The sequence below is a fragment of the Cryptotermes secundus genome, unplaced genomic scaffold, assembly GCF_002891405.2.
Source record: "Cryptotermes secundus unplaced genomic scaffold, Csec_1.0 scaffold673, whole genome shotgun sequence".
NCBI lineage: Eukaryota > Metazoa > Arthropoda > Insecta > Blattodea > Kalotermitidae > Cryptotermes > Cryptotermes secundus.
Window position 1 is genome coordinate 543,557 of NW_019731277.1, and position 17,342 is coordinate 560,898.

General features: G+C 40.1%; 1 protein-coding gene across 5 annotated transcripts; it reads right to left on the bottom strand.

The window, feature by feature from the left end:
* Nucleotides 1-669: 669 nt before the first annotated feature.
* Nucleotides 670-17,220, bottom strand: LOC111866883 (prolyl endopeptidase). 5 transcript variants are annotated; one of them, XM_023856230.2, is made up of 16 exons: nt 17,137-17,220; nt 16,410-16,529; nt 15,434-15,657; nt 14,673-14,860; nt 13,624-13,706; nt 12,522-12,664; nt 11,725-11,890; nt 10,425-10,625; nt 9,201-9,386; nt 8,010-8,123; nt 7,122-7,270; nt 5,331-5,543; nt 4,334-4,484; nt 2,740-2,850; nt 1,053-1,121; nt 670-965 (listed from the first exon to the last, which is right to left on the bottom strand). In XM_023856230.2, the coding sequence occupies exons 2-16, from the start codon at nt 16,473-16,475 to the stop codon at nt 900-902; spliced, it is 2,130 nt and encodes a 709-aa protein (XP_023711998.1). In that variant the 5' UTR covers nt 16,476-16,529; nt 17,137-17,220; the 3' UTR covers nt 670-899. The 5 variants fall into 5 exon arrangements, with proteins under 5 accessions (XP_023711998.1, XP_023711997.1, XP_023711999.1 ...); XM_023856229.2 differs by having other exon boundaries at nt 16,955-17,210; XM_023856231.2 differs by having other exon boundaries at nt 17,133-17,196.
* Nucleotides 17,221-17,342: the final 122 nt, after the last annotated feature.

The following is a 17,342-nucleotide window of genomic DNA, read 5'->3' on the forward strand; positions in this document are numbered from 1 at the left end:
ATAATGCTCAAGATGAGGGCTGTTTTAATACTTACTGTTCCCATTAACCAGGATCAAGCACCATTTCCTTACACTCTCCCATGGGTCTGCGTGTCCATCTTCCAACCTCTCTACACAACCAAGCCCTCACCCTACATATTTCAGAAGTGTGTTCCTCCGAAACACTGGTACCCAACTACAAGACTATATAGTGTTACACCCAGAAGACCACAGTCGGAACAATCATTGATGTGAAAAGACCAAAAACTTATATTTACAATGATATTTTCCATAATACGACCATTTCCAGAAATCCTTGTACAAATGACATGCAAGTACTCAATCACAAAATTTTGGATGAACTATCCACAAAATAGGCAATAAAAAATAAAACCAAATTTTAAACAACTTCACTCTGAATATATGAGTTTGTGGGACTCACAAGGGTTCAAGTAATGAAGTCCATATTAAACCAGTAACTCCTTGGCTTTTAGTCCGCAAGCAGACTATAGATACCGAGTGACCACTTCTTGTCGGTGAAGTTAGTTCCAACTTCAGCGGATAGAGGGTGTGGCGTGGTCAGCACATCGAATCCCCATGGCCGTTAATTTCGGTTTTCTAGACCGGAGCCGGTATTTCCTTAAAATAGATTCTTAATTATCCTCACGAGGCTGAGTGGACCCCGTTCCAGACCCAACACTTCTCAGAAAATCTGGTAGTGCTGGGAATTGAAACCAGGACCTCTGGATCTGTAGCCAGGAGTAACCAGTACACTTCAAATATGGACCATGACTCTTCCCCCATTATCACCAGCACTGTTTTTACAGAAAAATTTAAAACATGAAAGTAAACAATAGTTAAAGCTTGTACTTGAATATGAAATACATAATTATAAATTCCTTATTACACATACTGAACAGTCATTTCTGAAATTTATAACCCAAAGTTTCCACCAGGAAGCTCATAATATCCGTGTTTTCTTCAATCTAAAAAAAAAAGAAAACAGAATTAATACTACATGAAGGTAACTCCGTAAGTATGACAGAAACAAATATCCAAGAAATATGACTCACCAATTTTGATGTTGGCTTACCACCACCGTGGCCAGCTTTGGTTTCAACGCGAACTAAAAGAGGATTTGTCTGGGAAACAAGAGGAGGACATGTCCGATTAACAACTCAGGTAACAATGACAAAATACCTGTCAGCTGTGTAGAAATTAAGTCAAGTCACTACATCTGTATTCCATGAAAAATGCTAGTTGTGCAGGTCAACAAACTTCCTGTTTTTATGTAACCTTAAAGGAGAACTGCATTCAAAAAAGCCCATTTACGGTAAACCCTGCCCAAGGTCGTGCCATAGCTCAAGCGGTTAGCCGCTGGCTTCCCACCACGGCAGCCCGGGTTTGGCGCTGGGGCGGGTTTTCTCTGAGTACTTCATTTTCCCCCTTCAATCTTCATTTCACCAAATTCTCCATCATCATAATCACCCAAGGCGGGTTACAATAGGCCAATTAGTGGCCACCGTGCCGAGTGGACCCAGTTGGACTCCACACTCCACTAAGCGAATTAAAAAAAAACACTGTCCAAGCCACGTGGTTAGGTTTCCTTGAAAGGCGTGTTAGGTAAACCCATGCACAATGAACTTAATTCCTAATGGATTAAACAGTGATATATGAACACTGCAGTGTGTTATTACCAATACCTAGACACACCAGAAGACTTTTTACACATGTACACACACACAAAAGTGAACGGCCCTCCAAAAATCACAATAATAAAAAAGTATATTTATAGGAAATAAAAATACGGTAGAGCAAAACTCAATCTGCGACTTCCCGACTTGCAAATTTCCAGACTTATTTGATCTGGTTCATCCTGGTCCATCACACTAGCAATATTGCGATAGGTTAATTGACTCCATCCAGTGTGACTGATATATGTTCTTTCTCTCTGCATATTATATACTCTGTCTAGGTCACCTCCCTTCATTTAATGACACTAAAAAAAAATGGATGAATGGCAAATATCATGGAAGTTATGAGACTGTTATGAGACTGTTTTACTTGTCTGTTACGCCATCTCTTGTAAACACAATCTTTTTCAGTGTTTGTTCTCAAACATCTGCAATATTTTCTTCCTATGAAACACCAATACGATAAAAAACAAAATATAAATCAGGGAAAGTAATACAGCTTACTACAAATATTATGTTTCTGAACATTAGCCAGCATCACTTTTGTCTAAATGACATCCTGTTTATGTCCAAAAAAACACATTTCAGATATTGGATTCTGTCTCCGTCTTCAGGTAAAATCTACTCAGGTGGGCCCATGGTAGAGCAAGTCCCTACCTCCAGACTAGCGCCATCCATTGGTTTCACCTGAAGATGGAGACAGAATCCGGTCTCCATAACGTTGTTTCAAAATATAAACAGGATTACAGTTTAGATAAAAACAGGGCGATGGATAACGTCCACAAACATAATATTTTTAATAATGTACCATCGTCAAAAACTTTTAGTTCTTATTATTACAGTTCACGTCGGGCATCAGCAAGGATCAGAAAAACTTTCACTGGAACAACTGAGACAAACTATGGCTTCTGTTAGGGTGGTTTATGTCACATCTGAGACTGAAATCAAGAACCTTCTGAACACAAGTCAGACTAAACCCCACTACTACTATTAGTACAAGTTAGGTACATCAGGGCTACAGAGATGGCTCGTAATGTTTCAATAATACCTTTACCACTGTGCTTACCTGACCAGGACAATCTCTCAGGACATGTTGCAGAGTAGCGATGAACTTCAGTGAATGAAGGGGAACCACACGATCATCATGATCAGCCGTCAGCAGCAAAGTGGCAGGATACTGCAGCAAAGCAATATACATGAGATGTGAGGTTCTCACTCAGGTCACTATGAAGATCACTGCCTTCTTCAAGGTGACATCATGTACTCTGCAGACTAACATCTTGCAGGAACACACTACTTCCATTTTATATCAGAAGGATTAGTGCACAAAAATGTGATAAAGATGCGGAGACAACCGGAGTAGGGGCAGCAACTTAACCAACACAACGAAGAGAGCAGTGAGGAAACCATATCGTCACCACCTCTCTCCCTACATCGGTATCACATTTCCCATTTATCTCAATCTTCTACCATGAATCTGGAGCCAGTAGGTTCCTCCAAAACATCAGCATCCCAGAAGTTAATAATTCTCAATGGTACAATAGGCCATAAGTGGCCGCAGTACAAGGGACTTAGTCCCACCCCACTAACAACAGTAATTCTCAAAGAAAAATATTCTTGTCACGCTCTGATCTTAAAGCGATCAACTATACATGTTGACTTTTAGTTTTCACAATAAATTATCATCAAACAAATACACTTTTGTGAAGTAGGCACCACTCGACATTAAAAACACGTCAGTGGTTAAAGTCACTAATTATGACATCCGAGTTTCTCTTGGCAGTTTCTCAGATGTGATGTTGTGTAATACCATACTACACCTAGTAGTTTTGTGGGGTGGGGTGACAATGAGTCCATTTGGCATAACAGTTACTAATTCTCCTGTTGCGCCAGACCCTTATGACCCTTTCCACATTTGGTGGAAAGAGGACAAGGGAAACTGAAGTACTCGGAGGAAACCTGCCCAGTGCCACTTTGTCCACCCAAAATTCCACATTATTTGACCTGGGATGCAAGCCAGGCTGCCGAGGTAGGAAGCCGGCAACTAACTGCCTGAGCTTCAGCACAGTCTTACATCAACTATTGTGACTGAGCTTTCTCATAGAATTTCAGTGCCTCACGAAAATGCTGGCATATATCTTAAATTAGGCCATGATTGCTTTTTTTCTATATACTTTCCAATTCAATAAGCTATTTACAATCATCCTAACACTTGCTGCTATATATTATGAGGGTTGTTCAAATGAAATATGTTTGCAGATTGTGACGTACTAGAGGTCGTTAAATTGGTCTCACAGCCACTGATCGTTGGAACCACTACACCATTGTGAGCTTGAAGTATTCAGCCCGAATTAATGGTTTTTGGTGCTTTCTTGAGTGGAGCCACAATATACAGATTTCATTTGAACAGTCCTCATATGATGAAGAAAGTTGTCTTCTGGGTTTAGGCACCGTGTATTCTTCGTTTTGGCCGATGTTCCTCCGAAACGTCGGCCAAAACGAAGAATACACGGTGCCTAAACCCAGAAGACAACTTTCTTCATTGTCATCGCCGTGAAAACCTCAAAACTTACATAGTCCTCATATGACATCACATCCCAGAGAACCAATATCTTGAACCTGGTTAAGTTCGGACAAATTCAGCATTCACTTTCACATACCTGATTACCATTACCAACAGGCACTTTCACGTTGTGGAGCGGCGAATACTTGATTAGGTTCTCATAATGCTCCTTCTCATCAGAGCTGCCATAATCCGAAACCCAGGAGTAACCTATCGTAAATTTGTGAAATCTCAGCATGTCTAAAACACTGTCAAGAAACCAGAACAGCGAATCAGCACCATCAAGCTACGAGCTTCCAACATTCACACTAATAAAGATAATGTTCATACTAATGTTTACAGTGGAGGCAGGAGTTCAAGTCCCAGTGGTGGCAAGAAGTGACACTTCCTCACAGCATCCAGACTGGCTCTGGGGTCCACCCAAACTCATATCCAATGGGTACCAGGGAGGGGTGGGGGCTCTTTCGTCAGGGGTAAAGTGGCAGAAGCATGAAGCTGAACACTCACCTCCAGCTAGTCTGAGTCTTCTGTTATGACTGACAATCAGTCAGCCAGTGTCTTGGAATAAAACACTCATCTGGGGTTTACAACCGGACTTTCGTTACCGTCAGACAATTAAGGGTTTGTTGATGTGGGGGCAATCTCTCTGACAAGAGGACGTGTCTGCCGTTTACAATTGCTGCTGGCCCTCACCAGCACAGTCATTCTTCGGTTCAAGTCAGACAGGACTTGTGACCATATTTTACTGTCTCATATTCAAGACTCCCCAAACCTTCAGGGCCAGCTTCCCAGATTTATATGCCCCAGGAACAGGGTGGCCCAGTTATACCCCCAGGCAATGAGTTCCCTTTTTGTCGCCTCTTACGGCTCGCAGGGCTATGGTGGAGGTATTTGAACCCACCTCATGCTCACTCATGGCTTGTTCAGTAGGTCCTCATTACTATAACCTCGGCACAGATCGCACAGAAGACACCGCATAGTATCTGTTGTCACAGAAACATGTTTACCACACCGCTGCTTAGCAATGGTTGCATCTATTCATTCCACTATTCCAGCCTTCAGCTATAAAGTCACAATACTATCACAATTCTTACCCAACTTGAATAATAGCTGCTCCAAAAAGATCTGGTCTTTGGTTGATGCAAGCTGCAACTAACAGCCCTCCATTTGAACCACCCTGGATGGTAAGCTTCTCACGACACGTATAGCCTTCCTTGATTAAGTACTCTGCCGCTGCCTGGAAGTCATCGAATACATTCTGCTTCTTCAGCAGTCGGCCAGCATTATGCCACCCTTCACCATACTCCCTATAAACATTCAACAGATACGTAGTAAAGACAAGCAGCGGCACGCACACAGGAAGACTACACTGAATAACACCTGTACAGTGTGGAAACAAGAACTAGCCGCTCCAGCACTTTAGACATAGGGCGAGTAACCCTAACAATTTTAAATTTTAAATTTAAAATTTAGAGAAATTTTAAAGGATTTTAAAATCATAACTAAAGATTTTATAGTGCTACTACAGGAAAATCAAATTTGACGTGTGCAATATAATCTACATACCAGACACATATCAACGAGGTAGATGTTGATAATACGAAGAAAATAACANATTTTTAAATGTTAAATTTTAGACTGGGTTCAGTGTGGCAGCAACGTTAAGAGTATACACCTGATGATGGCCGATAGAGGCCGAAACATGTAGTGTGGAAGAGAACAAGATCAAAGACATATAATATATATTGTTTGCACTTGGGACGGAGTTTGTGTCATTTATTCAACAGATATTCATTCATCTATAAATACTGTCTGCCTCAACTAAAACACAGTAAACCTTCGTTAATACAGATTTTGGCTATAAAGGACAAAATCTTGAGGTGTATAATTGTGAACTTTTAGAGACGTTGAGGCACTAACAATGTTTTGTAGTTAGAAAGCTCCATGGCCTGTAGTCCACAAGCAAACTATACTGAATGAGCGACTGCCGCTTGTCGAAGATAGTGCCAACTTTTGCAGATAGAGGGTGTCGTGATCAGTACAACAAATCCCCATGGCCCTTAATTTCAGTGTTCTAAACCAGAGCGGCTATTTCCTTGAAACAGCTTCTCGATTATCATCACGAGGCTGAGTGGACCCCATTCCAGACCCACTACTTCTCAGAAAATCTGGTAGCGCCAAAAATCGAACCCGGGTCCTCTGGATCTGTAGGAAGGAATTCTGACCACAGAGGCAGTCTCACAGTTAGAAAACCATTTAAAATGAAGAACCCCTCCAATATAAGAACCTTTATGTACTCACATTGTGTTTTTCTAAGTTTATTGCATGTACTGGCTATGTGTCCTAGGGTGCACTTACATGAATACCCAGTCACTCGGATATAGCGGACACTGGTGATAATGGACACCCTCTTCCGTCTATCAGTCCATTATAATGAGGGTTTACTGTACATTAACCTCACAGCAGCACATAACTGAACACTCAATACAGCAAAGACCAGTATCTTCAGGGATGTGACACCGTGTAGTCTGTCAGAATGTCACCAATATTTTGAAAAAACATCCGTCTATCAGTCCATTATAATGAGGGTTTACTGTACATTAACCTCACAGCAGCACATAACTGAACACTCAATACAGCAAAGACCAGTATCTTCAGGGATGTGACACCGTGTAGTCTGTCAGAATGTCACCAATATTTNTGGTTTCTTGCTTGCCTTATTCTTTGACCCTGAAGATGGTTCAGCAGTGCATCACTGGGATGCATGCCTCAACATCCACACAGACTGCATTTAATGGCCTCTAACTCTTACGCCAGAATAATCGCCGAATAGATTTCATCTGAACAACCTTATATAACGACAACAAACAGTTTAGCAAACTCACCCGCCTCCTCGAATGTTTGGTATGGCAAGAATTCCTCCAAAATGCTGAACAAAGACAAGACGAGTAACACTAAAGGTAGGCAGAATGCTGACATTGAAACCCCCATAACCATACAACAGGCAGGGTCGTTTACCATCTCTCACAAGACCCTGAAGACAAGAAATGAAAAACAACGTATCATCACATCTGCTCACGGTTAATATCAGAGTCTACAACAGAGAGGTTCATGAAGTTTGAGAATGCCTGGAATATGAACAAGGAAACCAAAAAGCGCCCTTGGAAGTGATATTAAAATGATGTATACTGGTTATAAATGATGCCTGTCTCCTGCATTTGTAAATGTACTGTACTGCAAAGTCAGTGAATGTACTCTAGATGGCAGAGTCATCACTGAAGCTTCAACATTAATATTACTGGTTGTGCCATTTAATATTTATGATACAATAAATTTATTAAAATCACAGAGTATTGGGCAAATCTCGAATAACAAATATTAATATAGTTTACAGACGTATATATCTTTTATTTCAAGCAGTTTCCTTTCTGCTGAATACTGAAGATATGTTGAAAAATATATTTAGGCACTTTAATGTGGACATCAAACAAATTTAAGAACATCAAATGTATACACGGTAATGCTCATTTTATATAGACATTCCATGCTGAGTTACTCAAAATCTGTTGAGGACGCCTCAAAGATGTATGCAAAATTTCAAATAGAAAACAAATGCTTTATACCATGTGAAAAGCAATGTACCAAGATGCAGATGTGTGCAGTGCCAATTAAAGAATATTTATACCAAATAGAAATAAAAAAACACAATCCGAAAGGAAAGACATTTAAAGGTATTATTTACTTTCCTAGTAATGCCCAAATGTTATACTTACACTCCTGTGGACTATAAACATTGGAACTTTTGTGCCATCACTACTCTCATAGAAAACCTGTTTAGTTTCATACTGGGATGCATCAAAATCATGAAGTTTGATTTCTCTGAACACCTGCAACATACAACAAAAACTTACATCGTCATTTTGTAAAATAAATCAGAAAAAACACTCAGCAACTCGACACAGCTATCTGTGAAGATTATTTTCATACGAGATTACATCCCCGAAGACATTAAACTTTGTGTTTGCTGCTGTTGTAAAAGTAAAAAAAATAGTAAAGCTATCCCTCTACCAGGCTGGGAAGGCCCATAGGGTTGTGAGATGCTGAGGGTCCCACATTATCTAGACAATCGGCTCAAAGATGGTGGTAAGGTGGTCAGCCTTACGCGCCAGCCCCGCTTTACTCCCCAGGAAAATTATTTAATTAATTCCTGGTACTCATTTCTGTTAGAGGCTGAGTCAACCCCAGGGCCATAGTGCGGCTGGAAGGATTACGTCAACTGACAAAAATCCAATGACCTCATCGGGACTTGAACCTGCGACCTTCCAGCTTGCAGCATAGTGCCTCAACCAACTACGCTACCGCGTGCTCCATCCGCTGCTGCTGAGCATGTAAAATCTTGCATAGTTATCTGTGACTTCAGACACCTTTCCAAAATTGTCACCCTCTAAAATATTTTACCACACTCCTGCTTTACCACAGGCAGATTATGAAGGCTGGGGATTACCCAGGAGGTTTGTCTAGAAAACTAACCATATGGAACAACAGGAAGACACAACTCTCCCACGCAAAATATCTTAAAACTTACAGGGTTTTACAAGCAGGAAGGTCACTCAAGAGACCAAATAAACTTACTTACTCTCATTTTTAAAAAATATTTACATGTTTCATTCTTTGCTTTTTAATCATGGATTACAACCATAAATGCAGCTACATACACTTATAATTGTATGCGACATTGTATAAAACCAAATTCACAGATAAGACATTAATATTTTATTTTGTCGTTGCATACTATTATTATTCATCCTCAGTAACAGGGGACAGTCTAGACAAAGTTCTGGTAAGGGCCGACCTCAGACAGGGAATGAAACGGGATAAATGTCTTCTGAGGCATTCTATTCTAGGACGGATACGTACTTATGAGGTCATGAAGTCTCTATAAATATGGTCCTTACATCACTTACCTCTGGCTCAAGTTCGTTCTTTTCGAGGTCACAGCGGTATATAATACCAGGGTTGAGGAATGATGTGAACTGATAGAATATTTCCGTGTGTTTCTTCTTGCCTGAGTAGCCAGTGACTGTACCGGCAGGCAGAGGGAATGTCTTGAGCAGGGCACCAGTACCGAGTTCACGAAGTTGCAGAACACTCTGTACAGCAAACACATATGCTATATTATGTGCAGAACTTCAGGAAGTCCAGAGCAGTAAATAGAACCACATTTCTGCATGTCAGGTTCACATTACAGTTATAAAAACAAACACGGCGATAAAGTGGCAACACTCTACATTTGCATTAAACCCAAAATGCCATTGCCAGGCCATGGGAAGAACCTAAATCAGCTATTCCACTGCTAAGACACAGGGACAGAAATATGACAGAATGAACAAGTAAGAGTGAAAGGAAGGGAGGGAGAAATGAGATTAATGGAAGAAAGGGTGAAAGGGGTGGAAGAACGGGGGAAAGGTAACTCTTTTAAGATGAGGGAGGGGCAGGTGGAAAAGAATGAAGACATGAAGGACAATAAAATGAATGGGAAAGAAATCTGTGAGCACGGAGGGAGTAAGATAATGGTAAGAAAGGGACAAACATGAGTACAGGGATAAGGTGGCAGTTTTAGTATGAGGGAAAGGGAGGAAGACAGGTGGAGAGAAATGACAATAGGATCAACAAATAAAACAGATGGGAAAGGAATTCAGGAGAAAGAAGACAAAAATTTATTTTTTATTTATGTACTATTTAAGAAATGCCAGTCACACACTATGCAGCATAATTAGTGAATAATAAATTCAAAAGGATACAGAAAGGAGTCGTCATAGCATATTTTGTTGTACTATTCTGGAATTTGCATGGAATGACTGAAGAAAACCATAGAAAAACCTCAGTCAGAATACTCAGTGTCCCAGCACAAATTCTGACCAATTCTGACTGGCATTACCGCTTCTGCCAACTTGCTTGGTTAGAAGCACACAAAAGGAAATAATTTCCTCACTATCTTTGCTAGAATGTATGTGGAATTTTGCCCCTTTTTTAAGGTACTGTAACAACATTCGAAAGGAGGGCCTGAGAAAAACTACAAATGACATGATAGCTGGTCTCCATGCCTTGATTCCAACCGGAGAACTCCCGAACATGAAATAGGTTAGCTGAATCAATGCAATGCTTGGCAGCAACCAAACAAGTATTACCTTCACATCATGAATGTAGCACACTACCAGCTTATCATTCTTCACTGCACTAGCCCAATCCAACACATCCTTCTCATGTTCAGGAATCAACGTGGCCCAGTTTTCTTCACTAGGATTAGTCAAGTCAATTTTGATCAGACGATAGTTTGGTGCATCTTTATTTGTGCGAAAAATACATACAGGGCCTTCATTTGTCACATACTGCAGAGAAAATAAACAACATATTATACTTGGGTCAACCAAAGAATGAACAGAGATAGTGGGATTTACAAGTCAGCCACCTACTCTCCATGGAGCTGAGCCCTTCTTGAGAAGCTGCCAGTTACTCTCACCCATTCAAGAATTTCCCAACATTTTGTGGAACCCAAACATTCATTATCATGCTAACAGAAGCCCTCCACTGGTCCCTATCCTGAGCTAGATCAGTCCAGTCCATAGTACCCCATCCTATCTCTCTAAAATCCATTTTAAAACTATCATCCCACCTACCTCTATCTCTTCCTAGTGGTCTATTACTTTCTGCCTTTCCCACCAAAATCCTATATGCATTCCTTGTCTCCCCCCCTTCGTGCTACATACCCTGCCCACCTCACCCTCCTTGACTTTATCATTCTAACTATATTTGGAGAAGACTAAAAGTTATGAAGCTCCTCATTATGCAGTTTTCTCCGACTTCCCGTCACTTCATCCCTCTACAGTCCAAATATTCTCAACACCCTGTTCTCAAACACCCTCAGTCTATGTTCCTCCCTTAATTTCAGAGACCTAGTTTCACACCCATACAAAACCACGGGCAAAATTATAGTTTCATATTAACTGTTACATTTTTAGGCAGTACTATCCAGAGGAGGCGCTTATTATTTCATGAACCAAAATAAGCGGTAAGATTACAGTCTACAGAAATACGTATACTTACTTTTTAATTAAGCTGCCTCCGTAGTCTAGGGGTAACGTTCCACCTCGTGACTCAAGGTACGCGGGTTCAAACCCGGCAGAGGTCATGGAATTTTTAAGGGCGGAAAAATTCAGGCAACAAGTCCTCTGGGAGGGACTTTAAGCCTCTGGTAGATTGGGGAAGCATCGAGATACCGCTGAGCCAGTAGAGGCCGAACTCGCTGGCTGAGTCGGGACTGATGGCATGCACCAGTACCGGTAGGGAATAGAGACTGGTAGAATATCATAGGGGGACGCACAATGGACCAGCAGTTGGTCTAAGTGCATGGGGAAACTCACCCTCTCCAATACAGTACAAAATACAATACTTTTTAATTCATTCTAATAAATACAGCGGTTCCATTACCTCATAGTCGGCGTCCATCTTGTGAACAACCTGTGTAAGACTGACTTTCCCCGATATTTTATTGTCTGGCAAGCTTTTCAGGTCACAAAAGAAGACCAAATTATCACGGCAGTCCTTCTGTGGTGTTATGATCAGCCACTGACCACAATCACTGACCTCAGCACCTCTAAAACACAAACCAGAACACAATAATTCAAAGCTATATCCAAATTCAGTGAACTCCCCATCATTCTGCAATTATGTGGAACAGTATCTACATAAATCTGCTTGTTGCACACTAAAAATTCTTATAGGAACCCAACATGAAGTCAAAACAAGCTTTCTCTTTAATTCTCGACTGTGTCATCCCAGGTGACATGTGACAGAAAGGTGAAAGATTTTGGATATATATATACTGTAATATGATCATAGAATCAACTATCCTCTACCGTATCGCATAAAGGAGGATTAAGCTTATTGCCGCTAATGGCAGCTGGGAGAACTACTGAACAGTGGGTGAAGATAGCTGCACAGCGAACTGTTCTTGATTACTTTTATAAAAACGGTAATTTTCTTCGAAACTTTTGCCAGTTGGATGAGAATTCCAGATGCCTGGATACCAAGAATTTACTGTAATCGATAAACTAACTCCATCTATCAGTAGGCTTCTGAGTTGTTAACTGCCACTCAGTTAGACATGAAAATTCCCACAAAATTCTTTACTGCACTGCATCACGCTTTATTCAGACACTCCCATCACTACTACTACATTACTTAATCTCATGCATAATCCAATAGCCATGACAGTGTTTTCTTACATTCTCCACAATGGCTCCTCTGGAAATTCAACAACCAACACATCTTCTGACTGTGGTGTGCCAATGCGATGGTAGTAGAGTTTCTGGTGTTGATTACTGACCGTTTCTGAGCCATCAGTCTTGCCAACTTGGTCAGGGTATTTCTGCGGGAGGAAAAAAATTGAGTGTCAGATATCATGCAATTCATATACAATACAAAACAACGTAATAATCTAATTATGTTCATTAATGTTTCACTGATCAACACATAGAATTACATTTTTAGTCTCAGGTGGATGGATAGCTCAGTCCGTATAACGATGGGCTATGGGATGGATGGCAAGGTTTAAATTCCTGGCACAGGCAAGAGATTTTTCTGTGCTCCATACAGTCCTGACCAACTTTCAGGAACAACCAGCCTCCCATAGAAATGTGTACCGGCTGTTCTTTCTCCGGGGGGTAAAGTGGCCAGGGCATGAAGCCGACCATTCACCTCCACCCAGTGGCAAGGTCATGAATGGTGGAGTTATACCTCCTCTCCCCCATGTATCTACATGGTGTGATGTTTAATTGGTTAAGCACAGTGACAACTTCACTTTTTTCCCCTTTGTGGTATTGGTCCAATGTAGTTTGTACTCTACTCGAAGATAAAATTGAATGCCACCACTTTTTTAAAATATTATTCAGTGTGAAACAAACTGAGTTCATTCACATACAGTGGTAATAAGTTCTGAAATATGATTGGTAGTTGAAACAAAGGGATATCAAGACCCATGAGGTAACAAAAATAATTTACCTGGGAAATATGTGTACACCAATAAGTATACTCGTAGCTTTATGATCTTACATTTACTATTATTATTAAAAACAGCTACTATAATCCAAATCTCAGAATCACTGTGACCAGTCTTAACAACTGCGGATTTAGTGATTGAATTACTCATCTGATGAGAAACATATTTTCAAATTGTTTGTGCAATTACAACAAAATGTTGGTGCACCAAACAGTATTAAACGGTTCAAGTAACATTACATTTCAATATATATGTAGTTAAAATTTCAGTCATGTTTCATCTGCAAAGAGTCTCTCCTGTTCTTACATATCTCAGAACAAAATACTTACTCCATAAAATAATCCTTTGTTGTCGTGCGTCCAAGTCATTGATGAAAACTTCACCTTTTCTAAAACTTCTGGATAATCTTCACCTTAAAAGAAATAAGATATTTGCAGTGTTCTGGTCTGAAGTAACAGGTTTGACTCCACACACATCCTCGTCGTCCACTCCGCTGTCAGCATACCCCTTCCCTCTGTGCAAGGTTGTACTATATCTCATCCTCTCCCAATCATTAGCTGTACTACAAATATGACTGAAGGAAATGAAGCAGTTTTCAGTGTAACTCTGACTATCAAGGATTTAGCTGTGCCACGTGCTGAAGCTATTTCATGTTCCAACATATATTGCTGTAGCCTTTTCACGGTAAATAAGGGGAAGTGAGGACACAGCCCAATATATAAGGTGTAACTGACAGGCACAGGCAAACTTTGGACGCAATTTATACTTCATTGGAATTGAGCCTCGGGGTGTATAAAAAAGTAAAGCTATCCCTGCACCAGGCCGTGAAGGCCCATAGGGTTGTGAGACGTTGAGGGTCCCACATTATCTAGACAATACACGCCAGCCACGCTTTACTCCCCAGGGAAATTATTCAATTAATTCCTGGTACTCATTTCTGTTAGAGGCTAGGTAAACACCAGGGCCATAGTGCGGCCAGAAGGATTAGGTCAATTGAAAAAAATCCAATGACCTCATCGGAACTTGAACCTGCAACCTTCTGGCTTATGAATGACAAAAATGTTTCAGTTGGTATTCTTAAACATGCAAAGAAACAAGGACTGTTGAATTTCTGTTGAAGTAACGAGAACAAGCGCAGAATGCCCTTGTACAATACTTACTGAACAGCCTACATACTCCAGACTGTAACTGAATGCACAGAAGACAGATATATGTAGCTATGTGAAATCTGAGGTTCTCAGGACAGTGAACACAATTTTTGAACTCATGCAGATCACTAATAAGATTTCAAATATGGAACTACATTGTTCCAGAACCTTCAAAAGTTAAGACAACTGTACCACCAAGAAGTACATACCACGATACAATCTCTACTAACCTGTTTCTACTGACTTGAAATGTATTGTTATCCAGTCTGAACCACTTCTGCTCAATCCATAGGCTAGAATTTTTCCATCTTCAGAAAAACGTGTCCCTGACAATGCCACAGTTCCGTCATCTGATAGAAGATTTGGATCAAGGAAGACTCTGGGTTCAGAATCTAATGAATCTTGGATGTACAGGACACTATAAGAAAACAAACGAATGAAACAATATGTAAAAGCTGTAAGGTAAAGCTATCCTGTAAGAGGTCGTAGAGGCCAACAGGGGTGTCAAACACCGAGGCTCCCACATCTTTTCTAGAAAATCAGCTAACAGATGGCAGTGAGGTTGTCGGCCTTAGATGCCGACCGTCCTTCAACCCCTATGAAGATACCCAGTACTCATTTCTGTCAGAGGCTGACTCGACCCCAGGGGCATAATTCGGCTGGAAGGATTAGGTCACTTGAAAAATCCAATGACCTCATTAAGATTGAACCCTTGACCTTCTGCCTTGGAGCATAGTGGCTCAACCATGTTACTGCATGCCCCCATGAAATAATTAGTACAAAAACAATTCTAAATAATTGCTCTGTATACCAGGCAGACATACAGGATAAGCCCCAATTTGACTTCACTGTCGAACCATCTACATGCAGTCTCTCATGATACTAAATTGCCATAAGAGTAAATCTACTTCATAATTCTGAAAGAAAACACACTGCAGCCACATTACTATGAAATATTCACAGATTCATGAAGCCAAACTGCAGAACTAACCTTTGATTCTGAAGTCCTGTGTTCATATAAAACAAATATTTATCACCATGTTTATATGGACAAGAATATTTTGGAAAATTCCACAGTTCAGTTAGTCGTGCCAGAATATCGGAACGAACGTAACAGTTCTCAAGAATGGGTCTTGTCAAGGCATTCTGTTCATTGACAAATTTTGCTGTTTCTGAGGAGTCAGGGTCCTCTAACCATCTGTACGGGTCACGTACCTGAAACATACCACATTACATATTAGTATTTCCACACACATATAAAGAATTTTATTTCAAATGCATGCAGAAAATTTAAGAAGAACAGAGAGCACAATAATTCTAATCCCTTGATATTATATTTCCCCAAAAGTATAAGAGTCAAAAAGTGTGTCATGATGGAGTTCACATATTTTCTACATTTTTTCTTTGCAATTCTGGATATTCAGATGGTCTGACATTCATTTATCACAGATACAAATCTATTGCTCCAAAGCAATTCATACTATAGAAACCACACTGCGTTAAGAAATTATTTCTCCCTGCATTTCATTAAAAATTCACCACAAAAAAAAGCCTGAAGTATAAATTACAGATCTTAATGACAACTATATTTTGTAATATATTAAACTTTAGTATGACAAGGCAGTTTTGTGAAATCAGATAAAAGTCAACTTGTGCTTCACATAAAGTAGCAGTTACAATTGAATATAATGTATGAAAATAAATTACATCAATACAAACCTTTGTGTAACACCCAACATCATTTTTAATCAACATCTGTACCACAGCTTCTAAGATGAAAAATGTGGATAGACAAATATGACTCACATTACACATTAATTTTATGCAGGTTGTGCACAGAACATGCAACTATCAAAGAAGAGAGTCTCAGCCTAAAATTCATGCACATTTTAACACTTCCTCCTATAATAATATAGTTTAATGGCAGAGATCTCAACTATGCAAAATATTGCCATAAATATATTTACTTTCTGTCCGTGATAATCGTCCACCACATCTTCATCCCTTCTCACAACTGGATAAGTCAGCTTCATCTGCTTTTGAGTTAAAACTTGTACACTTTTTCGTGGATCTACCGGAATCAATTCCTGTGAAAGGAAATTAAGTTTCTCATTATCTCATATCTTTCTATTCTCAATTATATCAGGACAGACTTTATTACGTTGATGTAGTTCACCTGAGCGAAAAATAATACGGTATTTTGGATTTCGAATCGTTTCTTCGGTTTTCTCCATTATCATTTTATCAGTATATGAATAATCTCACAATGGACGAGCCTACTCTAATACAAGACCCACATGTTAACAAACTACACACTGAACCTTTACCTGTGACTGCTGATAGCAGTATCTTTGATGAACCTCTCTCCAGATTGCTCGGGTGTTTGTACAAGGTTTACATGATAATATTCTACTATGTATCTTCAAAAAATGTGGAATAAATGCATTATTTAAGTTCATAAATTTTCCCATAACAGGAGGAAGCGCCGACAATGACTTCATTTCACTCTTACCTTGTGTCGCTTATATATTATATATCACATAAGGGAAACGAGCCACGAACAATTACAGAGACCGGCTATAAGTTACCCGAATAACGAATATATACGGTCGAATTAAAACCTAATTAGATCATTCTACAGCTAAACTAAAATTATCTGAACTCCCAATTCATTTAGTCACAATATGTACTCACTGCTGCACCCACGCAATTCCCTCCACTCTAACCAACTCGCACCACCTACCGCGACCCACAACAATCGACCTAACTAATGCCAACCACCGATCACTTTGATTCGCAAGGTCGCAGGCAAGCGTGCTCAACAGCGCCAAAGACTACCCGCCCCTACCGTGGTACCGCGTGGTACTTCTTCCTTCTTCCGAACATAGAGCACTCTATCA

What these genes read in the sequence shown, in the direction of transcription:
- LOC111866883 (XM_023856227.2), bottom strand. Translation starts at nt 16,943, where the DNA reads ATGAAGTCATTGTCGGCGCTTCCTCCTGTTATGGGAAAATTTATGAAC. An exon ending in AGATGGACGCCGACTATGAG is followed by an intron (nt 10,626 to 11,724) that starts GTAATGGAACCG and finishes TTTTCTCTGCAG; the next exon opens with TATGTGACAAATGAAGGCCC. An exon ending in CCAAACATTCGAGGAGGCGG is followed by an intron (nt 5,544 to 7,121) that starts GTGAGTTTGCTA and finishes GAATGTTTATAG; the next exon opens with GGAGTATGGTGAAGGGTGGC.